Source organism: Mya arenaria, chromosome 16 (assembly GCF_026914265.1).
Source record: "Mya arenaria isolate MELC-2E11 chromosome 16, ASM2691426v1".
NCBI lineage: Eukaryota > Metazoa > Mollusca > Bivalvia > Myida > Myidae > Mya > Mya arenaria.
The window spans coordinates 3,668,044-3,695,437 of NC_069137.1; the positions used below are offsets into that span (position 1 = coordinate 3,668,044).

General features: G+C 33.3%; 1 protein-coding gene across 5 annotated transcripts in view; it reads left to right on the forward strand.

Moving 5' to 3' along the window:
• Positions 1-27,394, forward strand: part of LOC128222041 (trichohyalin-like) — an 83,284-nt gene that overhangs the window by 30,922 nt on the left and 24,968 nt on the right. For 4 of the 5 annotated variants that reach the window (XR_008259058.1, XM_052930794.1, XM_052930796.1 and 1 more), the window contains exons 19-26: positions 4,213-4,254; positions 9,425-9,466; positions 13,222-13,263; positions 15,854-15,892; positions 17,740-17,781; positions 22,517-22,564; positions 24,866-24,946; positions 27,139-27,201. Coding sequence is in view for 4 of the 5 variants with exons in the window: in XM_052930794.1 (XP_052786754.1) it covers positions 4,213-4,254; positions 9,425-9,466; positions 13,222-13,263; positions 15,854-15,892; positions 17,740-17,781; positions 22,517-22,564; positions 24,866-24,946; positions 27,139-27,201 (399 nt within the window). In the remaining variant the exon portion in view is untranslated. Of the gene's footprint in view, positions 1-4,212; positions 4,255-5,625; positions 5,668-6,401; positions 6,444-9,424; positions 9,467-13,221; positions 13,264-15,853; positions 15,893-17,739; positions 17,782-22,516; positions 22,565-24,865; positions 24,947-27,138; positions 27,202-27,394 lie in introns of all 5 variants that reach the window. The other variant, XM_052930795.1, reaches the window with a different exon arrangement.

Sequence of the window (27,394 nt, forward strand, 5' to 3'; positions counted from 1 at the left end):
GTGTGTTTTTTAAAACCAGTATATATGTAAGTACTTTAAATAGTATCCTAGCTTCTTACTGTATGTGAGCAAAAGAGTGAAACCTATAATGAACAAAAAACATTGAATACGGCTTCAGTATCTACTTTGGTTGATCTACTACAAAGATTTGTTTGTTTGCACAATTTCATTTTTTGTGTCGATACTTTACTATTTAAACGCTGTTATTTATATATCGAATTGGACTGACCATTTCTTGAAATATTTGGCTCCGCGCTAACATGTAGCCTTAAAAGAGCTCTACCGAACTTCGCTCGGATTAGACACCGAATCACTAATCGTTGTTCCTGTTATTTGTAGTGCATGCACTAAATGACTTGTTTCATCATATATTGGCATAAAATAGCAATTACTACATTATGGCATTTATTTACAGACTGGATGAAAATGCTATCAAGTTAGCTGAAGACCAGAAGAGGTAAGTACACGTTATACTTACCGTTGTTGTTGCCACTCTTAGTCCATGCACTACGTAACCTAATTGATCATTAACTGACATTAATGGACAACTGATATATTACTTTATATATGTTTTACAGACTGTAGAAATAGGCTATAAAGTTGGATGTTGTCAAAAAGAAGCAAATTCACGTATTATTTGTCTTTATTTTACCTCTTATATTCATACAATAGGTAAAGGTACTTTTTCTAAACAGGAATACACATATAACACATATATCATGGTTTTTCGTTTGTTTTTAAATATGGCACGATAACTTAATATTAATTCTCAAATGAAGCTTTTTAAAACCGTATATTTTGTAATAATCTAATATTGTCCAAGTTTCATTCTGTATCTGAGAAAAAGGGTGAAACACAAATGAACTGAAAATACTTTGAACTTAGCATCAGTATCTTCTTCTATTGAGCTACTACAATTATGTTTTTGTTTGCACATTTTTTTCACATCGTGTTGATACTTTACAATATAAATGTTGCTATACAATATATCGAATCGGATTTTACATCACCTTGAAATATTTGACTTAGCTTAAGAGTGATTGAAATGCGAGGAATATTTTACTTCAATAATTAAAATCACATTAAAAACTTCATGAAGCTAGTCCAATTAAATTATTTTTATTATTAGGATTAAGATGCATTTCGGGGGTTTTCATGCGATTTCAAAAAAGCTAGTCGTGGCGTTTACCTAGTGCCATTAAACCGGGTTTATGTTTAAACTTTTTGCTACTGAGCTTGTTTCTGTAGTTTTTTGCATAAATATTTCCACATAAAACCTAGTAGGTTTAAAAATAGCGTCGGATATTTATCAGTATTCATAAAAAGATATCATTTACACTGGGAAGCTATATGCGCGATTTTAAACGATGAAACACAGATGAGACAGCAACCTGATTGTTGCATTCATTATTTTAACCATGTTTAGTGATTCATTATCGGCCTCCTACTAGCTCGCATTGACAAATTTAAGCTTGTTTTGTGGAAATACTGTATTTGCCGATTTGTTAGACCATCTGGTGTCTAGCACCCTTAAATATGAAGAGGCACTTCATAAGCAATTTCGCAGTACATTAAATGTGTAAATAAGCGATAAATCGCCTGAAAATGTCGTTTAATAGACATGTTTCGAAATGGATGTCATCAGTGCTGATCCCTTGCATATTCGCGATTGTTATCCATAACTTAGAGAATTGAAGGTGCAAAGATACTTGGGGAATATTATAGTGGTTGTCGAGGCTAATTTGCAGACGCTTTGGAGAGGGTGATTGTGATATGCACTAACAATCTGCGCTATGCAGGTAGAGGACTTCATGACGATAGCACAGTTGCAAGTTCGTACGAGTCTCAGCAGATGATGTAGAGATTATTTGTTAGTCACAATACATGTTGCAAAAACTTCGAACATATAATATTATTGCTTTCTTACTCCTTACAACATCACATGACCGATTGTTAGTGTATATCACTTATTGTTTGCAGAATTCACAGACCAATCATCTTTACAACATCTTTCGTAATGATCAAACACACAATCACACAGTTTTTGTATCAAACCCACATATATTGCATATAACAAACATAAACAGTTCTTACAAATTAGACATGTTCAGTTTTAATGTAATTTCACTTTATGTTAACCTCATCTCGCAATCATAACTTCAATTCTTTGCATCATCAAAATCAAGCCTCGATACACCTACTGTACCATTCCCCTAGTTTCTAAGGACGTTCAGTGCTTTGATTACATACGAAGGGGAACAACGCGTCACACTACCAATAAATGGAATAGCAAAATACCCCCCCCCCCCCCTTCCCTTAACCGCTCCACACCAATGCAACTTAATCATTACGCAAAATAACTGCGTTACTTAATTCAAATTGAAGACAGTCTGTTATTCTTTTGTAAATTTACTACATAACTTTTTAAGTTAACCTCCACTACAGTTGTTTTCCTACACTCTTCAAGATTCACGGCGATGTGTCAAATTACTCATAAACATTTTTTTTTGGTGAGTAAGCCAAGAACAGCATTGTGCTGCCAACTCGTCTTCAATCATTTCCATTCAATGCTATAAATTCCACAACAAATATATCAGAATTAGTTATGTTTGAATCACTGATACTCTCTTTTAACATACATCTCTTGAAATTTATAATTCAGTTGATAACAATGACCTCATATCAAGTAGAACAAGTTTCGATTCTAAAATAAAAAAATAGAAAACATTGTTTACTTGTTGTCATGATATATGAATAAAGTTTAAATTGTAAGGCATAATAATGTGCCGCTTAGTTTGTACTGTACAGCTCTGCTATGGATTGGCAATGTTGAAAATTCAATCGTTCACCAGGAAAAATGCATTATTTATACTGAGGGAACTTGTTTCAAAATCTGACTTCGGAAGAACATAATGTAGATATATTTTTAAAAACACATAGAGTAATGATTTGAGTTTGAGTGGTAATTTACGCAGAGTTCTTATTCTCTTCGTTAATAAGAATTCATTTGTTTATTTTAAAATTGACTGAGGCCCTACAATTTTCATCTAGTGGTTAAAATGTTCATGTAAACATTCAAAACAATGTTTATTGATACGGCAAAGTTAACGATGACAAAAAAACGAACGCAGTTTCGTCACTCTCTGATGAAACGTAAGTGTCGGCTTTTTGCACGCTCAATATGGTTAATGAGCTAAAATACTGGTTTCATCACATGAACGTCTTTTTTAGTCTAATTATGGTTGCAATTTTAAATAATATAGTGCTAATTGTATACGCGCATACATGTAGCCTTAAAAGAGCTCTACCGAACTTCGCTCGGATTAGACACCGACTCACTAATCGTTGTTTCTGTCATTTGTAATACATGCACTGCATGACATGTTTCATCATATATTGGCATAAAATAGCAATTACTACATTATGGCATTTATTTACAGACTGGAAGAAAATGCTATCAAGTTAGCTGAAGACCAGAAGAGGTAAGTACACGTTATACTTACCGTTGTTGTTGCCACTCTTAGTCCATGCACTACGTAACCTAATTGATCATCTACTGGCATTAATGAACACCTGATATATTACGGTATTATTGTTTTACATACTGTAAAAATATGCTAAAGAGTTTGATGTTGACAAAACGAAGCGGGTTCACGTATCGTCAATCCTTATTTCACCACTTTTAGTTCATACAATAGGTAAACTCACATTTTATTAGCTGGCATACATGTTCAAATAATATTTCATGTTGTTTGCTTTTAAATATGGCACGCTTATTTATTATTAATTCAGAAATGTAGTGTGTGTTTTTTAAAACCAGTATATATGTAAGTACTTTAAATAGTATCCTAGCTTCTTACTGTATGTGAGCAAAAGAGTGAAACCTATAATGAACAAAAAACATTGAATACGGCTTCAGTATCTACTTTGGTTGATCTACTACAAATATTTGTTTGTTTGCACAATTTCCTTTTTTGTGTCGATACTTTACTATACGCTGTTATTTATATATCGAATTGGACTTAACATTTCTTGAAATATTTGGCTCCGCGCTAACATGTAGCCTTAAAAGAGCTCTACCGAACTTAGCTCGGATTAGACCCCGAATCACTAATCGTTGTTCCTGTTATTTGTAGTACATGCACTAAATGACTTGTTTCATCATATATTGGCATAAAATAGCAATTACTACATTATGGCATTTATTTACAGACTGGAAGAAAATGCTATCAAGTTAGCTGAAGACCAGAAGAGGTAAGTACACGTTATACTTACCGTTGTTGTTGCCACTCTTAGTCCATGCACTACGTAACCTAATTGACCATTAACTGACATTAATGGACAACTGATATATAACTTTATATATGTTTTACAGACTGTAGGGATTAGCTATAAAGTTGGATGTTGTCAAAAAGAAGCAAATTCACGTATTATTTATCTTTATTTTACCACTTATATTCATATAATAGGTAAAGGTACTTTTTCTAAACAGGAATACACATATAACACATATATCATGTTTTTTGTTTGTTTTTAAATATGGCACGATAACTTAAATATAATTCTCAAATGAAGCTTTTTTTAAAACCAGTATATTTTGTAATAATCTAATATTGTCCGAGTTTCATTCTGTATCTGAGAAAAAGAGTGAAACACAAATGGACTGAAAATACTTTGAACTTAGCTTCAGTATCTTCTTCTATTGAGCTACTACAATTATGTTTGTGTTTGCACATTTTTTTCACATCGTGTTGATACTTTACAATATAAATCTTGTTATACAATATATCGAATCGGATTTTACATCACCTTGAAATATTTGGCTTAGCTTAAGAGTGATTGAAATGCGAGGAATATTTTACTTCAATAATTAAAATCACATTAAAAACTTCATGAAGCTAGTCCAATTTAATTAATTTTATTATTAGGATTAAGATGCATTTCGGGGGTTTTCATGCGATTTCAAAACAGCTAGTCATGGCGTTTACCTAGTGCCATTAAACCGGGTTTATGTTTAAACGTTTTGCTACTGAGCTTGTTTCTGTAGTTTTTTGCATACATATTTCAATATAAAACCTAGTAGGTTTAAAAATAGCGTCGGATATTTATCAGTATTCATAAAAAGATATCATTTACACTGGGAAGCTATATGCGCGATTTTAAACGATGAAACACAGATGAAACAGCAACCTGATTGTTGCATTCATTATTTTAACCATGTTTAGTGATTCATTATCGGCCTCCTACTAGCTCGCATTGACAAATTTAAGCTTGTTTTGTGGAAATACTGTATTTGCCGATTTGTTAGACCATCTGGTGTCTAGCACCCTTAAATATGAAGAGGCACTTCATAAGCAATTTCGCAGTACATTAAATGTGTAAATAAGCGATAAATCGCCTGAAAATGTCGTTTAATAGACATGTTTCGAAATGGATGTCATCAGTGCCGATCCCTTGCATATTCGCGATTGTTATCCATAACTTAGAGAATTGAAGGTGCTAAGATACTTGGGGAATATTATAGTGGTTGTCGAGGCTAATTTGCAGACGCTTTGGAGAGGGTGATTGTGATATGCACTAATTGGCATAAAATAGCAATTACTACATTATGGCATTTATTTACAGACTGGATGAAAATTCTATCAAGTTAGCTGAAGACCAGAAGAGGTAAGTACACGTTATACTTACCGTTGTTGTTGCCACTCTTAGTCCATGCACTACGTAACCTAATTGACCATTAACTGACATTAATGGACAACTGATATATTACGGTAAAATTGTTTTACAGACTGTAAGAATATGCTAAAAAGTTTGATGTTGACAAAACGAAGCGAGTTCACGTATCATCAATCTTTCTTTCACCACTTATTTTTCATACAATATGTAAACGAACATTTTATTAGCTGTCATACATGTATAAATAATATATCATGTTATTTGTATCTAAATATGGCACGCAAACTAATTATTAATTCTGAAATGTAGTGTGTTTTTTTTAAAACCAGTATATATGTAAGTACTTTAAATAGTATCCTAGCTTCTTACTGTATGTGAGCAAAAGAGTGAAACCTATAATGAACAAAAAACATTGAATACGGCTTCAGTATCTACTTTGGTTGATCTACTACAAATATTTGTTTGTTTGCACAATTTCCTTTTTTGTGTCGATACTTTACTATTTAAACGCTGTTATTTCTATATCGAATTGGACTTAACATTTCTTGAAATATTTGGCTCCGCGCTAACATGTAGCCTTCAAAGAGCTCTACCGAACTTCGCTCGGATTAGACCCCGAATCACTAATCGTTGTTCCTGTTATTTGTAGTACATGCACTAAATGAATTTTTTCATCATATATTGGCATAAAATAGCAATTACTACATTATGGCATTTATTTACAGACTGGATGAAAATGCTATCAAGTTAGCTGAAGACCAGAAGAGGTAAGTACACGTTATACTTACCGTTGTTGTTGCCACTCTTAGTCCATGCACTACGTAACCTAATTGACCATTAACTGACATTAATGGACAACTGATATATTACGGTATTATTGTTTTACAGACTGTAGGGATTAGCTATAAAGTTGGATGTTGTCAAAAAGAAGCAAATTCACGTATTATTTGTCTTTTTTTACCACTTATATTCATACAATAGGTAAAGGTACTTTTTCTAAACAGGAATACACATATAACACATATATCATGGTTTTTAGTTTGTTTTTAAATATGTCACGATAACTTAACATTAATTCTCAAACGAAGCTTTTTTAAAACCAGTATATTTTGTAATAATCTAATATTGTCCAAGGTTCATTCTGTATCTGAGAAAAAGGGTGAAACAGAAATGAACTGAAAATACTTTGAACTTAGCTTCAGTATTTTCTTCTATTGAGCTACTACAATTATGTTTGTGTTTGCACATTTTTTTCACATCGTGTTGATACTTTACAATATCAATGTTGTTATACAATATATCGAATCGGATTTTACATCACCTTGAAATATTTGACTTAGCTTAAGAGTGATTGAAATGCGAGGAATATTTTACTTCAATAATTAAAATCACATTAAAAACTTCATGAAGCTAGTCCGATTTAATTATTTTTATTATTAGGATTAAGATGCATTTCGGGGGTTTTCATGCGATTTCAAAAAAAGCTAGTCATGGCGTTTACCTAGTGCCATTAAACCGGGTTTATGTTTAAACGTTTTTCTACCGAGCTTGTTTCTGTAGTTTTTTGCATAAATATTTCAACATAAAACCTAGTAGGTTTAAAAATAGCGTCGGATATTTATCAGTATTCATAAAAAGATATCATTTACACTGGGAAGCTATATGCGCGATTTTAAACGATGAAACACAGATAAGACAGCAACCTGATTGTTGCATTCATTATTTTAACCATGTTTAGTGATTCATTATCGGCCTCCTACTAGCTCGCATTGACAAATTTAAGCTTGTTTTGTGGAAATACTGTATTTGCCGATTTGTTAGACCATCTGGTGTCTAGCACCCTTAAATATGAAGAGGCACTTCATAAGCAATTTCGCAGTACATTAATTGTGTAAATAAGCGATAAATCGCCTGAAAATGTCGTTTAATAGACATGTTTCGAAATGGATGTCATTAGTGCCGATCCCTTGCATATTCGCGATTGTTATCCATAACTCAGAGAATTGAAGGTGCTAAGATACTTGGGGAATATTATAGTGGTTGTCGAGGCTTATTTGCAGACTCTTTGGAGAGGGTGATTGTGATATGCACTAACAATATGCGCTATGCAGGTAGAGGACTTCATGACGATAGCACAGTTGCAAGTTCGTACGAGTCTCAGCAGATGATGTATAGATTATTTGTTAGTCACAATACATGTTGCAAAAACTTCGAACATATTATATTATTGCTTTTTTACTCCTTACAACATCACATGACCGATTGTTAGTGTATATCACTTATTGTTTGCAGAATTCACAGACCAATCATCTTTACAACATCTTTCGTAATGATCAAACACACAATCACACAGTTTTTGTATCAAACCCACATATATTGCATATAACAAACATAAACAGTTCTTACAAATTAGACATGTTCAGTTTTAATGTAATTTCACTTTATGTTAACCTCATCTCGCAATCATAACTTCAATTCTTTGCATCATCAAAATCAAGCCTCGATACACCTACTGTACCATTCCCCTAGTTTCTAAGGACGTTCAGTGCTTTGATTACATACGAAGGGGAACAACGCGTCACACTACCAATAAATGGAATAGCAAAATACCCCCCCCCCTTCCCTTAACCGCTCCACACCAATGCAACTTAATCATTACGCAAAATAACTGCGTTACTTAATTCAAATTGAAGACAGTCTGTTATTCTTTTGTAAATTTACTACATAACTTTTTAAGTTAACCTCCACTACAGTTGTTTTCCTACACTCTTCAAGATTCACGGCGATGTGTCAAATTACTCATAAACATTTTTTTTGGTGAGTAAGCCAAGAACAGCATTGTGCTGCCAACTCGTCTTCAATCATTTCCATTCAATGCTATAAATTCCACAACAAATATATCAGAATTAGTTATGTTTGAATCACTGATACTCTCTTTTAACATACATCTCTTGAAATTTATAATTCAGTTGATAACAATGACCTCATATCAAGTAGAACAAGTTTCGATTCTAAAATAAAAAAAATAGAAAACATTGTTTACTTGTTGTCATGATATATGAATAAAGTTTAAATTGTAAGGCATAATAATGTGCCGCTTAGTTTGTACTGTACAGCTCTGCTATGGATTGGCAATGTTGAAAATTCAATCGTTCACCAGGAAAAATGCATTATTTATACTGAGGGAACTTGTTTCAAAATCTGACTTCGGAAGAACATAATGTAGATATATTTTTAAAAACACATAGAGTAATGATATGAGTTTGAGTGGTAATTTACGCAGAGTTCTTATTCTCTTCGTTAATAAGAATTCATTTGTTTATTTTTAAATTGACTGAGGCCCTACAATTTTCATCTAGTGGTTAAAATGTTCATGTAAACATTCAAAACAATGTTTATTGATACGGCAAAGTTAACGATGACAAAAAAACGAACGCAGTTTCGTCACTCTCTGATGAAACGTAAGTGTCGGCTTTTTGCACGCTCAATATGGTTAATGAGCTAAAATACTGGTTTCATCACATGAACGTCTTTTTTAGTCTAATTATGGTTGCAATTTTAAATAATATAGTGCTAATTGTATACGCGCATACATGTAGCCTTAAAAGAGCTCTACCGAACTTCGCTCGGATTAGACACCGACTCACTAATCGTTGTTTCTGTCATTTGTAATACATGCACTGCATGACATGTTTCATCATATATTGGCATAAAATAGCAATTACTACATTATGGCATTTATTTACAGACTGGAAGAAAATGCTATCAAGTTAGCTGAAGACCAGAAGAGGTAAGTACACGTTATACTTACCGTTGTTGTTGCCACTCTTAGTCCATGCACTACGTAACCTAATTGATCATCTACTGGCATTAATGAACACCTGATATATTACGGTATTATTGTTTTACATACTGTAAAAATATGCTAAAAAGTTTGATGTTGACAAAACGAAGCGAGTTCACGTATCGTCAATCCTTATTTCACCACTTTTAGTTCATACAATAGGTAAACTCACATTTTATTAGCTGGCATACATGTTCAAATAATATTTCATGTTTTTTGCTTTTAAATATGGCACGCTAATTTATTATTAATTCAGAAATGTAGTGTGTGTTTTTTAAAACCAGTATATATGTAAGTACTTTAAATAGTATCCTAGCTTCTTACTGTATGTGAGCAAAAGAGTGAAACCTATAATGAACAAAAAACATTGAATACGGCTTCAGTATCTACTTTGGTTGATCTACTACAAATATTTGTTTGTTTGCACAATTTCATTTTTTGTGTCGATACTTTACTATTTAAACGCTGTTATTTATATATCGAATTGGACTTAACATTTCTTGAAATATTTCGCTCCGCGCTAACATGTAGCCTTAAAAGAGCTCTACCGAACTTCGCTCGGATTAGACCCCAAATCACTAATCGTTGTTCCTGTTATTTGTAGTACATGCACTAAATGACATGTTTAATCATATATTGGCATAAAATAGCAATTACTACATTATGGCATTTATTTACAGACTGGAAGAAAATGCTATCAAGTTAGCTGAAGACCAGAAGAGGTAAGTACACGTTATACTTACCGTTGTTGTTGCCACTCTTAGTCCATGCACTACGTAACCTTATTGACCATTAACTGACATTAATGGACAACTGATATATTACGGTATATTTGTTTTACAGACTGTAGGAATAGGCAATAAAGTTGGATGTTGTCAAAAAGAAGCAAATTCACGTATTATTTATCTTTATTTTACCTCTTATATTCATACAATAGGTAAAGGTACTTTTTCTAAACAGGAATACACATATAAAACATATATCATGGTTTTTTGTTTGTTTTTAAATATGGCACGATAACTTAATATTAATTCTCAAATGAAGCTTTTTAAAACCGTATATTTTGTAATAATCTAATATTGTCCAAGTTTCATTCTGTTTCTGAGAAAAAGAGTGAAACACAAATGAACTGAAAATACTTTGAACTTAGCTTCAGTATCTTCTTCTATTGAGCTACTACAATTATGTTTTTGTTTGCACATTTTTTTCATATCGTGTTGATACTTTACAATATAAATGTTGCTATACAATATATCGAATCGGATTTTACATCACCTTGAAATATTTGACTTAGCTTAAGAGTGATTGAAATGCGAGGAATATTTTACTTCAATAATTAAAATCACATTAAAAACTTCATGAAGCTAGTCCGATTTAATTATTTTTATTATTAGGATTAAGATGCATTTCGGGGGTTTTCATGCGATTTCAAAAAAGCTAGTCATGGCGTTTACCTAGTGCCATTAAACCGGGTTTATGTTTAAACGTTTTTCTACCGAGCTTGTTTCTGTAGTTTTTTGCATAAATATTTCCACATAAAACCTAGTAGGTTTAAAAATAGCGTCGGATATTTATCAGTATTCATAAAAAGATATCATTTACACTGGGAAGCTATATGCGCGATTTTAAACGATGAAACACAGATGAGACAGCAACCTGATTGTTGCATTCATTATTTTAACCATGTTTAGTGATTCATTATCGGCCTCCTACTAGCTCGCATTGACAAATTTAAGCTTGTTTTGTGGAAATACTGTATTTGCCGATTTGTTAGACCATCTGGTGTCTAGCCCCCTTAAATATGAAGAGGCACTTCATAAGCAATTTCGCAGTACATTAAATGTGTAAATAAGCGATAAATCGCCTGAAAATGTCGTTTAATAGACATGTTTCGAAATGGATGTCATCAGTGCCGATCCCTTGCATATTCGCGATTGTTATCCATAACTCAGAGAATTGAAGGTGCTAAGATACTTGGGGAATATTATAGTGGTTGTCGAGGCTTATTTGCAGACTCTTTGAAGAGGGTTATTGTGATATGCACTAACAATCTGCGCTATGCAGGTAGAGGACTTCATGACGATAGCATAGTTGCAAGTTCGTACGAGTCTCAGCAGATGATGTATAGATTATTTGTTAGTCACAATACATGTTGCAAAAACTTCGAACATATTATATTATTGCTTTTTTACTCCTTACAACATCACATGACCGATTGTTAGTGTCTATCACTTATTGTTTGCAGAATTCACAGACCAATCATCTTTACAACATCTTTCGTAATGATCAAACACACAATCACACAGTTTTTGTATCAAACCCACATATATTGCATATAACAAACATAAACAGTTCTTACAAATTAGACATGTTCAGTTTTAATGTAATTTCACTTTATGTTAACCTCATCTCGCAATCATAACTTCAATTCTTTGCATCATCAAAATCAAGCCTCGATACACCTACTGTACCATTCCCCTACTTTCTAAGGACGTTAAGTGCTTTGATTACATACGAAGGGGAACAACGCGTCACACTACCAATAAATGGAATAGCGAAATACCCCCCCCCCCCTTCCCTTAACCGCTCCACACCAATGCAACTTAATCATTACGCAAAATAACTGCGTTATTTAATTAAAATTGAAGGCAGTCTGTTATTCTTTTGTAAATTTACAACATAACTTTTTAAGTTAACCTCCTCTACAGTTGTTTTCCTACACTCTTCAAGCTTCACGGCGATGTGTCAAATTACTCATAAACATTTTTTTTGGTGAGTAAGCCAAGAGCAGCATTGTGCTGCCAACTCGTCTTCAATCATTTCCATTCATTGCTATAAATTCCACAACAAATATATCAGAATTAGTTATGTTTGAATCACTGATACTCTCTTTTTACATACATCTCTTGAAATTTATAATTCAGTTGATAACAATGACCTCATATCAAGTAGAACAAGTTTCGATTCTAAAATAAAAAATAGAAAACATTGTTTACTTGTTGTCATGATATATGAATAAAGTTTAAATTGTAAGGCATAATAATGTGCAGCTTAGTTTGTACTGTACAGCTCTGCTATGGATTGGCAATGTTCAAAATTCAATCGTTTACCAGGAAAAATGCATTATTTATACTGAGGGAACTTGTTTCAAAATCTGACTTCGGTAGAACATAATGTAGATATATTTTTAAAAACACATAGAGTAATGATTTGAGTTTGAGTGGTAATTTACGCAGAGTTCTTATTCTCTTTGTTAATAAGAATTCATTTGTCTATTTTTAAATTGACTGAGGCCCTACATTTTTCATCTAGTGGTTAAATTGTTCATGCAAACATTCAAAACAATGTTTATTGATACGGCAAAGCTAACGATGACAAAAAAAAGAACGCAGTTTCGTCACTCTCTGATGAAACGTAAGTGTCGGCTTTTTGCACGCTCAATATGGTTAATGAGCTAAAATACTGGTTTCATCACATGAACGTCTTTTTTAGTCTAATTATGGTTGCAATTTTAAATAATATAGTGCTAATTGTATACGCGCATACATGTAGCCTTAAAAGAGCTCTACCGAACTTCGCTCGGATTAGACACCAAATCACTAATCGTTGTTTCTGTCATTTGTAGTACATGCACTGCATGACATGTTTAATCATATATTGGCATAAAATAGCAATTACTACATTATGGCATTTATTTACAGACTGGAAGAAAATGCTATCAAGTTAGCTGAAGACCAGAAGAGGTAAGTACACGTTATACTTACCGTTGTTGTTGCCACTCTTAGTCCATGCACTACGTAACCTAATTGACCATTAACTGACATTAATGGACAACTGATATATTACGGTAAAATTGTTTTACAGACTGTAGGAATAGGCTATAAAGTTGGATGTTGTTAAAAAGAAGCGAGTTGAAGTATTACTTATCTTTCTTTTACCACTTATATTCATACTTTTTCAAAACTGGCATACATATATAAATAATATATCATGTTTTTTGTTTTGTTTTTAAATATGGCACGCTGACTTATTATTAATTCTTAAATGAAGCTTTTTAAAACAAGCATATGTTTAAATAATTTAAAATTGTCATTCTGTATGTGAGAAAAAGAGTGAAACATAAATGAACTGAAAATACGTTAAACTTAGCTTCAGTATTTTCTTCTAATGAGCTACTACAAATATGTTTTTGTTTGCACAATTTTTCATTTCGTGTTGATACTTTACAATATAAATGTTGTTATTTATATATCGAATCGGATTTTACCTTGAAATGTTTGACTTACTTTAAGAATGTTTGATATGCAAGGAATATTTCTAATTCAATATTTAAAATCACATTAAAAACTTCATTAAGCTTGTCCAATCTTATTACATATTTGTATTATTAGGATTAAGATGCATTTCGGGGGTATGCGATTTCACAAAGCAATTCATGGGTTAATTGCCATTTTCGAGCAGGGAATTGAAAGTCGCATGAATGCCTCACAAAAGCATTTTAAATCCTTATATTTACTAGTTCACTGCAAAATTATTGTTGTGCTGTTTTTTCTTGCCGTATATTAAAACGATGTTTCATTTTACATACGAAGAAGAAATACGCGTCATCTTACGAATAAATTGAATATCGAAATACCGCCCACTTTCTTACCACTTCACACCAATGCATTTTAATCTTTACGCAGATTTTGCGTTACCTAATTCAATTTCAAGATAATATGTTATTATTTTATTTTGTTAGATAACTACACAAGTGTACATACATTATAAGTTAACCTCCACTCTAGTGGATTTCCTATACTCTTCAACTTCACGGCGATGTATCTAATTACTAACATAACAAGTAATATTTGTTTGTGAGTAAACCAAGAACAGCATTGTGCTGCCAATTCGTTTTCAATCATTTCCATTCATTGCTAAAACAAATCCACAACAAGTTTATCAGAATTAGTTATGTTTAAATCAATGACATTCATGTTCTGATATTCACAATTCAGTTGATAACAATCAACTCATATCAAGTAGAACAGGTTTCGGTTCTCAATTAAAAAAGCATCAACATTGTTTGCTTGTTTTCATGAAAGACAAATAAAGTTCAAATTGTAAGGCATATTAATTTGCCGCTCTGTTTGTACTGTTTTCAATGTTATGGCTGAATCAAAAAACGCCGCCCTTTTAGTCTACACTGGTTATAGCATACTTTCTTCAACTATGTTCGTTTGTTCCCTCCCTTTCAAATACATCAAATAATAATATTTGAACGGATCAAAACATTGTGGTTACTAAGATGATACAGCTTTAAATCGAAAATAAATAACATGCAAACGTTACATTGGCGGCTCGCAAAAACGATTACACGCCCTGGTCGCAAAATATCATGCAAAAACTAGAGGAAACCCTTTTCAAATGTGTTACTATATATTGTAACATATTAACAAATTATGTTTATACAAATAACTTGTATCGTAGCAGTTGATTGTGTTTCTTAAGGAAGCATGTATTGCGAATGCGCGTAACTATCATTTTAAGACGGTATCAGAAATTAGTACGCTCGTGATAAGTCAGGTGAATTTAAGCCTAAATTACCGTCATTTCATATCCACAAAAACGTTTTATAGAATGTATATATTTGTTAAGGGAGACAAAACTATCATTGTTCTATTTAAGTTGCATTAACGCTAAAGCCTCATATGCTGTGTTGTCCATAAACAGCACTATTCGTCAACTTAACATTATCAACCAGAATCTCTCAATTCAACTTTTGATAAATAATACAGGAGGTACGGATACCATTGATACGGAATCAATCGAGTTTACATAAAATTGTTGTCTTCTTTAAGAAAGGTCATATGGTTTGCAAGAGTAAATATACCACGGCTCTTATTTGTCCGATACTACTTCAATGAGCGTAAAACAACTACTCATATGCAGGACAAATACCATTTTAATCCTGATTGCTTGATTTACATTAAGACCCATTACAATGTCATCCCATACCGAAGTTCTTTAGCATATTACGTGTTTTTAGGAGCATACCTTTAGTAACATACCCTGACTCAATTGACTCTAAATGCATGTCTTATTTTCATATTTACACACGCTTGTTTGACACTGCAAACAACAATTTGCTTCCCGCCAGTCCAACAACATCGCTGTTTACGAAATCCGTTTGTCGTAAATAAATACTGAATCTTCTTTGCTCAAAGGAATTGCGAAAAAGTAAAATATTATTCAGTATATACAAAATAAAATAACTAGTTTATATGAATGTTTACAATTTGACACAGTTAATACAATATCTTAATTCGCTTAAACTCATTTTTTTTATTTAAGGGAAGGAAAAACAAGAGCATTGGAAAATGAAATACACAAGTAAGTATCTTTTTGTACAGTCCTGTTCTTCTAAGTTGAAAACAAAGTTATACTTGCATCAATAACGATCATGTTAATAAAGTTTTAGATATAGTTTATGCAAAAGGCAAGTATACATAGTGCAAAGTACAAGTTTAAAGATGATATTTAAAATTAAAGTAGTACTTACCATTATTAATATACCTGAAATAATGATCAGTCTAAGAAAACGTTACGTCTCCATACATTGATAAATCAACAAAAGGAAATCTCTTTTTAACCACAATGTCGATTTATTGATCATGTTTCGTTATGTTTCTTACTGATTTAATTGATTTTACCGGTAAAAAAGCGACTGTCTTGCCTTCAATTTGCTGCATTTTACGTTCCCAAAATACTACTGTTTTGTTTATTGAAACGGAGAAGATTTACGATTTCTCAAAGTCAGAGAGCTTCGTTGCCAACTTTAATCAGAGTTTAGTATGTCACCATAATGTTGGTACTCAGACTTTATGAATCGACTGATGTTCTATGTAAAAACATATCCCACCCTTGTTACTCAGATAAACCCATATATCTGGATCTCAACTGGCTAACTCATAGTCATATTGTTATACACTTTGTGAAAACAGCATAGCAACACCACTTTTAAAACAATCGTGCAACCAGCGAGTATTCTTCTTGTTTCGGACAGTTTTAAACATTTTATCATATTTTTTTCATCAATGAACTCCATCCCACTCATCCATGGTGGCAGAATATAAGAATCGGATTCTGATAAATTAGTATCCCGAATAACATTTTACAAACACAATCAATATTGAATGTTCAAGGTAGCCATAACCCAAATGCTACATAATGGGAGAACAATCTTTAAATTACTACGTCAATGTGTCTTTGTCTCGATTCCTGTTTAAAGACATTCAAAGGTTTAGATCATGATTCCATAATAAAATCTATTCTGCAAGATTTCTTTCTGAATATAACGTATACTTTTCAATACCTCTAAATTTTTCTCCTAGTGCTTATCAATGGTAACGTTTATGCTTTGCGTGAGGTAGAAAACGGTCGGTTTAGAAGTCACTCTTTCAAGTTCCTTTTCCTTGCACAAACATATCAAGTCCATCACGCAAAATACTAGAATCGTATAGTATAATAAGCGGTATTTTAATTATGTTATTGATTACTTGAACTATTTTATGCAATGTTTATAAAAGTCTTAAGTTTCTGGAATTATCGTTCGCAAGCGGACAAGGATGATCATGAATTATATCAAACATAGGGCGGCGAGTATTGTTTCCGGAGCAAAACGCCCGTGTCAACATAACATCGACATTGCAAATAGTTTTAGTCTCTAAATGATAAACGACTCAAGCACATGCTATTCATGCAAAACACGTTTTATACACATATCCCAGTATACCTACATTATTCTATAATGCGTTGACGATATAACTCGGATAGTCTTCACACATTTATTAAAAGTGCAGACTACATCATCGAATAATTTCCAAGAAAATGAATGACCTGTTCCTACAGCTTTCAAAGGAAATAAAAAAAAATCCATACGTTAACGACGGTAGGTATTGAAGCTGAACTAAACCATGCAATGCTACAAATGCCCTCTAAATGAATTGTTACTTTTAAATTTATATTTTAGACAGTGTCTCAGACCAATGTCACATTATCTCATCAGTTTAACGGACCAGGGGAACTCTACTTTCTAGAAACATATGAAAAACTATATTCAACAATGTAACATATTTTGGCTTGTGCACGTTAAAGGAACTTCAATTTACATCATACCTTCTTCAACTACTCCCAAATTGCTTTATATGACATTTGAACCATTTGTACTCCTTTTTCAGATTGCGATGTGATAATGAAAGGCTAGAGGATTACGTAAAAGAGTGAGTATGCGTTAATCATGCAAATATTATATTATATTTCCCTTTAATTCATATTCTCCTTCAGCACTAAGTCACGTGATGGCCCCAGTGAGATACGCATCAGCAACTCAAGCGGTCAATTGCATTCTAGCCCTTTCTGAGTACATATTTATTACACTTACAGCAGAATGCTAACTCTTAAAAGATTGGTAGCGATTCATGTATTATAATTATTTTATTGATAATAATTGTGAATGGGAACTATTTCATAAACAGTTATTGAACTGTTAAAACAGACTGTAATCAGGATGACAGTTCGGACGTCCCTTAACGGGACAATTTCCTGGCACCACACAACGATATGTTGGCCATTCAGAAAGGTCAACAGGAGCAAATGGAATTTTGCAAGAAATGATGAAACTAAAATTGAAATCAGACGTAGATTAGTCTTCATCAATGCATGCAACGCCTGATGGCGTTGACCAGGCAAGCTGCAGCCAGCCATTTAAGGCGGCTGGTATATTCGACGACTGAATTGCGGCTTTGACTTTAAGTGAAGCTAAAGGCGCACCAGCTTCGGAACCATTGGCCTAATTGGCAGAGCAAATCATTGACAAGACAATGGAAGACAAAAAACGAACTGAGGAGATAAATACCCGTGCCACAAAACGTCACGAAGTTGAATCCTAATAAAGTGAATCCTGAAATATGGACGGTTATTGAATCCAAAAGACGTTATCAGGACGTGAGGTTTCAAAGGTTTCAACAATTTCACTCAGAGGTATGGTACCTATCATACAAGTTACTGATGTTGGTTGCTGGACGGGAATGTCACTAAATTACATTTGGATGAGTTGTTAAGAAAATGAATTGATAATGTGCGAAATGCAGATGTCAATGCATGCGGGCGTGAATTTATCAAGCATGACTTGAACGATGAATACAGGTAAATATATTAAATTACCATATCATGTTACTCAGATGTTATTCGGGGACAATATAACTGACCAGTTAAAGTCGATAATTGAGTCTAGCAAAATAAAATTCCGCATACCGTGCCTTCTTAAAAATAAGGTCCTTTTTAGGAGAACGCCCATTCTCACCGCGATACATCCGACACAGTGGGGGAGACAGTGGGGGAGGGGACACCTCGTGGAGGACCCCACAGGGGATAGTCCAATGTGACTCCAAAACAAAGCATGCCAAACAGTTACCTCAACCTGGGACGAAGCCGAGGTGAATCACCATTACATGAACTGCGTTAAACAAACAGGCAGACTGAAACACTTTGTTACAAAATGGAAACTCAATTACTTCCGAAAAGAGTTTTTTTAGACACTGTCCATGGTTGTACCATAGAATTTACTGAAATGCCAATTTAAAGAAATTGTATTAGAGCAAGACAAAACAAGTGTTTTGAAATGTCATAAAGGCAATTTTGAATCCATTTGAGCTAAAATGCTGAATCTGTGGCTGGTGGTTATCAGCTGTCAATAACAGCGGGGCGCCTTTGTACAGAGATATTCTCATCATCTAATTAACAATGCTTTGTCAAAGAGGGGTGAAGTGAGTAGATGTAATAGTACAGGTGGCATATGGACTTATGCATATTTTGCTCATATAAATATAATATCAAATATTTAGAACTTAACACACTGTTAATGGGGTTCAAAGCTTAAAAATTGCAACTCAAAATCAGCATATCAGAGTAAGAGTTGACAATTCTTCGGCAGTCGCATATATCAATCATATGGGTGGTACTCGCTGAAAATAATGCAATTATATGGCGCGTGCAATTCGGGAATATGTTTGTCGTCATGATACGTGACTAACTGCTGAGCAGGTACCAGGCAAAGACAATTATCTTGCCGATTAAGAAAGTAAAGTATTTCACGACAATCAAAAATAAATGTTTTCTATCTTAATAGGATTTCACAGCAACTTTGTCAGCTTGATATATACCTTTTGCCGCTAAACCTAATCACAAGACAATAACAATCCGGGAGATCAGATCAAGGATCTTTTGTGTAGATGCGTTTTACTGGGACTAATCTTAATATAGGTTTTATGTTTTCCCACCTTTTAGTCTAATAGACAGGGTACTACACAAATTGCTGGTTGTTGGAGAATGGACAATGCAGCTGTGGAATTAGCACAGAAACGCCTTCTAACCTTACCATAAAAAAGACAAACTGCATCCGGAACACCTGAAACTTTGTCAGTATGTGCCAGGGAACAATGCCAAGGTCAAGGTCTTCCAGACAATGCCATGGATGTTATTATGAACATATGGTGGAATTCAAACACAAAACAATATTAATCGTATTTCGATAAGTATAACAATCATTGCAGTCAAAATATTTTTAAAAGTTTGTAATCCTATTGCTTGTGAAGAGGAAATGTGCTTAGAACTTTCAGGAATGCCGTTTTGGTTTGACAAAAAGTGAATTGTCGGTTGAATAACACCCACTTAGTTCTATAGTCATGAGAGGGGCTATTAACATACGTCCATTATTGCCTCGCTTTGTAAACACATGTGATGTTTCTGTGGTCATTTAATATCTAAAATTTCCAACAGATAAGCTGTCATTTAAGCTGAATTCCACGGAACTGGTTATGCTCTTAATTCTAGCTAAAGTTCCCATTCCTTACAGCTGTTTAATATTAGAAAAATGAGTCATACGGTATATACGGTTACCTTTGCAATAGATCAATTAGTTAAGCAAACTAGACCGGGCTATCACATAAAGCCAATTTCATGTAGACGCTATGTACATGATGCTGATTTATATGTGGTCAATACCTTTTATTATTTGTATTTGGAAAAAAGCAGCGTTAAGAGAGGGAAATTGAGTATATTGTTTATCAGTTTCTAAAATCCATACAAAGCAGTTCCAAATAAAACATCTCCAGATCCAGATGGCTAAGATAAGTACTAACAAGTGCCGGTATAGACACTTAGCAATTCGAAGGCCATAGTGTTCGGTCAGGAGCAATTTGTGTTGTGTTTGCGACGTGCACATCAATACAGACTATAATGAATGCCGCTGATTTGTCCTCAGAATGTAAAGTCAATAAGTTGTTTTATAAACAGTCTTTGGCCGATAGCTGTACCGTAGATGTTTGTAAGCTACATACAATTCCAATGTATATCGATTAATGCAATCTACAAAACATTATTGTATAAAGGACAATAAACCTAAAACATTTCAAACCGTTTTGTAAACACTCTTTAAAACCTCACGGGAGCCATCACATGACCTTGGACTGAAGGAGAATTGATAAAATTAACGCAACTTACCTATAAAGTGAAGTTTCATTGAGATTCGCCGAAGCACAACGTCATGATGATAAGCTCAAGTGCAACACCCGTGATAAAACCTCCCATATAACGCATGTGTAACCGAAGCACTTCTGTGAATAAGATTACAATTCATGACCGTTGTATCACGGATGTTGTTTAAAGATTGACCAGTGAGGCTACTGACGAGTATTTCACTTAAGCCCATCACAATGACTTTGTGCTTTGGAGAGTCTCAATGATTTGCTCAGTTTGCGAGATATTGCCTTTTAGATAGACAGGGCTCATTGTTAAGTATGTTACTACTCTTTTCGAGATTTCGCATATGTGATGTAACGAAAGAAATCGCTGTTGAATGGACCTTTTTCGAAATATTGCAGTTTTTTCATGTACTGCAATATACAAATAATACCGTCAAACTTTGTTCATCGTTACCATGTTTCATACATTGTTTTTGCTGATTTACTTATTTGCGAAAATTTGCTCATTTTGCAAGAATTTGCCCTTGAAAGGGGCAGTGCTCAATTTGTATAATGTTTTGATCCTTTGTGAGATATAAGGACGATAGTTTATGATGTTTTTGTCCTTTGCGAGGTATAAATAAAACAATTAAATACTTAAAAAAGGTTGTTTAACGATGTTGCTCTTTGTTGGGAAAAGGGAAACAACTACAATATAACACAACGTGGAATACGGAGAAGTGTTATGCATGTTAACAATGTTTGATAACAATTGCTCACTATGATATCAGTGTAGTGCCGTCAATGACTTAAGATCGTGTCAAACATAAGCAAATGTTATTGCCGAAATGTGTAGCAATCGCAATAATTATTTTTTATCTCTGTGAATAAGATAACAAGAAATATGGTAGAATATCCATTAGTGGAACAGCATTTCTTTGTTTTTTTTACACATTTTTTCACTGAACGAACAATAAATTGACATACCATTGTTGAGTGTCTGTGCCGGATCAAATCCATTTCACGAGTGATCGCAAAAAAAACACAGGGTACGTGCAAACATGTTCATGTTATCATTCCGTGCAGTCGAAAATAAACAACATTTAAACTTTCATTTGGAATATGCCTGTTATTAGATGTATGTATTCTTGTCCTACTGTTCAGAAAGGTGTTTTTAATTTAATGTGTTTATCTCTTTACTCTGACGTTTATAGTGTGTGTGTTATTTAGTCCTATAAATTATGTGCATCTTTAATTGAGATCAAGACCCTTTAAAAGATCTGCAACGCTTTACGAATGCTGAACGCAGGGGAATAATTAGTATAGGATTTAATATTCTATAAAGACGTTCAGTTACATAGTGTACGTTTAAGTCATATATAATTTAAATAAAAGTATTCGAGGTACACGTTGCAAAAAACATTGTGAATGGTATTTGTAATTTTGCCCCTTCAACTGAAAGCATAATATTATAACTTTACCTTCTTAATTTTAGACTGACGGATGAAATCACACGGCTGAACAAAAAATCAGAATTAATGATGTAAGTAAATGCATATATAAGCTTTCTAAGAACATTTGCTTAACTATTAAGACTACAAATAGATTAAACGTTGCTGTATTGTTTATTTGTCTGCGTGATTGACTGTCCGTACGACGAAATCATCTCTGTAATTATTATCATAAAAAAACAGCAGTTGATTACCTTTTAGATATGAATAAGCATAGGGCAGTTTCAGTTTGGTGTAAATGCTACTTATCTGTAAAATATATTAAACACAATATGTATATAACTTTTACCCTCTTCATTTAAACAATGTTCGCATTGGGTTAGCTTGTCCACTTGAGTTACCATTGTATTAAAATCATGTGAGCGAGCGGATCGGTCGGTCGGTCGGTGGGTCGGTCAGTCAGTCAGTCAGTCAGTCAGTCAGTCAGTCAGTCAGACAGACAGTGAGTCAGTCAGTCAGTCAGTGAGGCAGTGAGTGTTTGACTTGGTGAGTCAGTGAGTCAGTTAGTCGGTTACTAGTGAACAGTAATATATATGTTTAAATGGCCACTGTTTTATTTAATTATTTCATGATTGTAGGTTTAGATGTTTGTTCTTGTCCATCAGTTGAAAAACATAGGTACACTTAATTAATCTATAATTGAACTATGACCTTTGACGTGATCAATACGTGATCAATACAATGTAGCGGATAATTATATGATATTTATTTTTCGTGATTAAAAATAGATATTGAAGTTTTGGTAAATTTGTGGTCGAATGATTACCCTCTAAGGGCCTAAAATCCAACTCCGTTATTGCTATTAAATTGAAGGATTGAAGGATTGAATAAATAAGTGAATTGAAATGTAAATAATTATTCACTTATTTATTCAATCCTTCAATAAGTACAGCATTGTGACTTACTGATTAAGACATTACAGATTTGTTGTGTGTTATGGATCATAATTCAGTTCATTTAGCATATTAAACATAACAGCGCCAATCGGCATCACATCTGCAATTATATCAACTACTGATCAAGTTAAACATTATTAACAAAAAACTATTCCAAAGTAATCTTATGACACACCTTAGAGGGAAAGTGCGCCAAGTGTTGGTCTTGAACCCACTTCCGCCGGAACATTAGCATGGCGCTCTAAGCAATTGAGCTAACCGGGGGCTGTTTCTAATCCACACACACACCATTCGATTCTAAACCGTTTTAACTGGTCTAATCAAACATAGAATGATCAATCTATTGAAATATAGTGTGTATTTTTAAAGAAATGTCTGTGAATATAAAGTTCAAATGCTAATATTTACATAACATCAGAAGCGTATTAGAAAACGGATGTTGAATATTTCGTGCCTCTTCTATATCTTAACACTACTCTATTCTTGGTAACTCTTTCCAGCCGAGTCAGCTGCGAATGTTACGAACGCTCCTGGTACACATTCGTAGTGGTAACTGGTACGAAGTCTCCGTAAATTGGGGACACATGACCATGATTATCGGTTGGAAAGCGAAGATCGATAAAACCTAAAGTTGATTGTATATAGTGTAAATAGTGTTCAAATATGAAATATTTAATACAAAAATAAAATATATGCATCTCAGTTAATATCACCACAAGAATTAATTATAATTATTTTACTCTGCTTCCAAATAAACAAAACATTCAATTCATTGCTTCATCACGTTCATTGTAGCGTGAAATGCAGATAAAAATATTTAAATCTTATTCCATAAATACTAAGTTTCATAATGGTTAAACTAATAAAAAAACCAGTTTGCTACATATTGTGTTTGACAGTAATGCTTTACCTTTAATGTAATTTTGAACCCATAACCCAACATATCCATATGTAGAAAGTACCGATCTTAAAATTTACATTTACCTAAGGTGTTTCCATATTGATTTTCATTGGTTAACGGAGGGGTCAGACCCAATGCATTTTAAATTTGCTTACCGGCCCGTATGCGCCTTAAATGAGCACTAAATGACAGGCTGTTCTGGTTCCCATTTTATGGTTCAGTTGTTGCCAAAAAATATATATCCATCACTTAGGCAAAGAATGTCCGTTGCACGCATAAACAGTGGGACAACTTGATAAGCCCAACGCTTCAAATCCGTATAATAAAAATAATGTTTTTTATGCTCACGAAAGTTTATACATACAAACACAAATAGACAACAAATTCATCTCAATGTCTATGCTCATTTTCTTCTTTTAATTGCATATGCCTTTATGAGTTTTAAAATGTTCACGACAGTTCTGTCCACACTTTTATTTGTTATTAATATTGCCATTAAAGATATGCAAAAAGTTAACCCTTTCAAATGTTGACAGACAAAACCAGCAGGAGGACAACGAGACCGACGATCGTGATAAGGAATATATCGAGGATTGGGATAGTTCACAACAGGCTTGGTACGTTCGGAACACTTTCTTATTGATAAATTAACTATCCTGGCTAAATAGAACAACATTTGATTGTACCTTTTGAGGTATGTTTAATGTTAAAAAACAAATTAATGTTAAAAAATTATAAATGTTTCACCAGATTCTAAAGTGAAGTAACTGTACTATAAATAACAAAACCACACCTGAACGCCGCTATTCCGAACATCCTAAATTATCGCTATTTCGAAATGATTTTTCGGTCCCGATTTCATTCCTTCTTTGTTTAACTAAATTTTTATTCTTCAATCCGAACTCGCTAGTCCGAAACAATTGCTATTCCGAAGTAAAACTTACGTTCCCGATTTGGTTTTTTACACCTATTTTTCAATCCGTATTCCGAGCTAGATCGTCTCATATATGTTCACACTAGCATCGGCATGAGGTGACAATGGAGCACAATTCGCACTTGTTAAAGTGACACTCTTATTCAAAATCAATACATACACATGTATAACAACCATAAATATTTGAGTGATAAACCTTGAACTACTTAATAAATAATGCATTAATGGTAAATATTATTTATAGAATATTACATGGTTGATCATGCCTTTAGTCGATAATTGCCCCAGTGGAAGGAATAATAGCCTGGGGGCAATTATTTTCACTGGGGCAATTAGCAACCAAAATCCATGGTCAACAATGTATTATCTTGTAATACATGTTTTATCATTTGTCAATGATTTTAAATTGTTTTAAAAACGTGATTTTGTGGAGTAATGAAGGATATGTCATATAATTAGCATGTAGTCTGAAAGTCTAAAAAAATGAGAAATAACAACAAGTTTTTGAATGGCATTAGCTGAGAAAAAAACGAGTGACTGGAAATCAAAATAACAAACCTTTTCGTACGTGTTTTCAGAATAAGCCTGCTATTTTTTCATTCTTCAAATATTTCCTGTTTTACATCGGCTGATAGTAATGTTCCTTTCAAAAGGTGAGCACAGCTAGGTTCGATCAAGCTTAAGAGCAGTTTCATAAGAATCTCGGCTTGAATGACTATAGCCATTTCGCTAGAATAATAAACATTACTTAGCAAATAAAGTAAAACAAAACGCTCAGCAAAACATGTCCTTGTCTCACTGCTGTATCACCTTTACCGAATGTAGACATCCGGTACGGTTTCGGGTAGTCCTCGTTACTAAAACACGGAAGGTGTCATTATAGGTAACACTAATTTCACTATTCCTGCACAGATAGTTCCATTTTAATCCCTTTAAAGCTTTTTATGTTTAAATGTTTGCCTACAAAGTATACGGCGGCCATTTTTATTTTCGTGAAAATGAACGAATTTCTATAGTAAAATGTTACTATTTATAGTAACATGTGTATTATTTACTGATAACAAAACTGTAACGGTGTATTTATTAGCTGAAAACGCAAAAATATTAAATGATTGGTAAATGCTAAAATATTTACTGCTATTTACTATCGTCTTATAAGGAAGAAATACCGTGTATTCTGCACCTTTCTTTTCAATTAATCTCGGTTTCCTTCATAAAAACCATTGTTTTATTTTACATTTATCTATCCTTCTTGGTATATTTTAACATTTGTATTTATTTTGGGATATCTTATTTGGGAGTAAGAGTGCATGTTTAAAGAAGAGATATTTAAAGCAGTAGACAGATGGCAGCGACTTCATTTAACAAACTGTATCGTATTGGTAACGTGTAACTGACATTGCAATATTCACGACGGATTAGCGGTGTTTTCACAAGCCGTCATTTTACTATTATAGTATATTTAATAACAGGACATTATATCTGTAACCGTTTTCAAATGTTGTTCTAATGTAGTAAGACACCCAATTACGTATTTAAAATGTGATGTAAGAACTAAGTAGATGACTCTGCCGTAGAAGCTGTTCACTAACCATTGTTTCATATTTTCAAAATGTTTCATAAGTTCTTAATATTAAACCCTAATCATTCATTTATTTACAATACTATTATGAATAAATATGATTTATTCTGATATTGTACAAATTTACTTTGTTTGTTAAGCAGGTGAACATAAATATATTAGCATGCTATATATTGTGCGGATATAAACACATTTGCTTACAAGAGTTTAGAATGATGTATAATATGAACTCGTTATTCATATATATATATATATGTTTATGTTAGTACGGGAATGATATCTACATTTTTCAGGATAAATGGCGGTAGATCGGACAAAGCACTGAAACAGTTAAAAGAGTTACTAGAAACAATTAAGTAAGAATAATTTTGTCTGTCTTATTTATATTCATAAATCTCCTTTAAGTCAGTCTATGTCAACACTAATAATATATGGCATGTGTTTGCGTTCCCGATAAAAACAAATCAGACCCGAGGAAAAAATGGTAACGAGGCTTGCCGAGGATATACTGATCCGAAACGCAAAAACATGATCGTTTTTTTTCTTTTT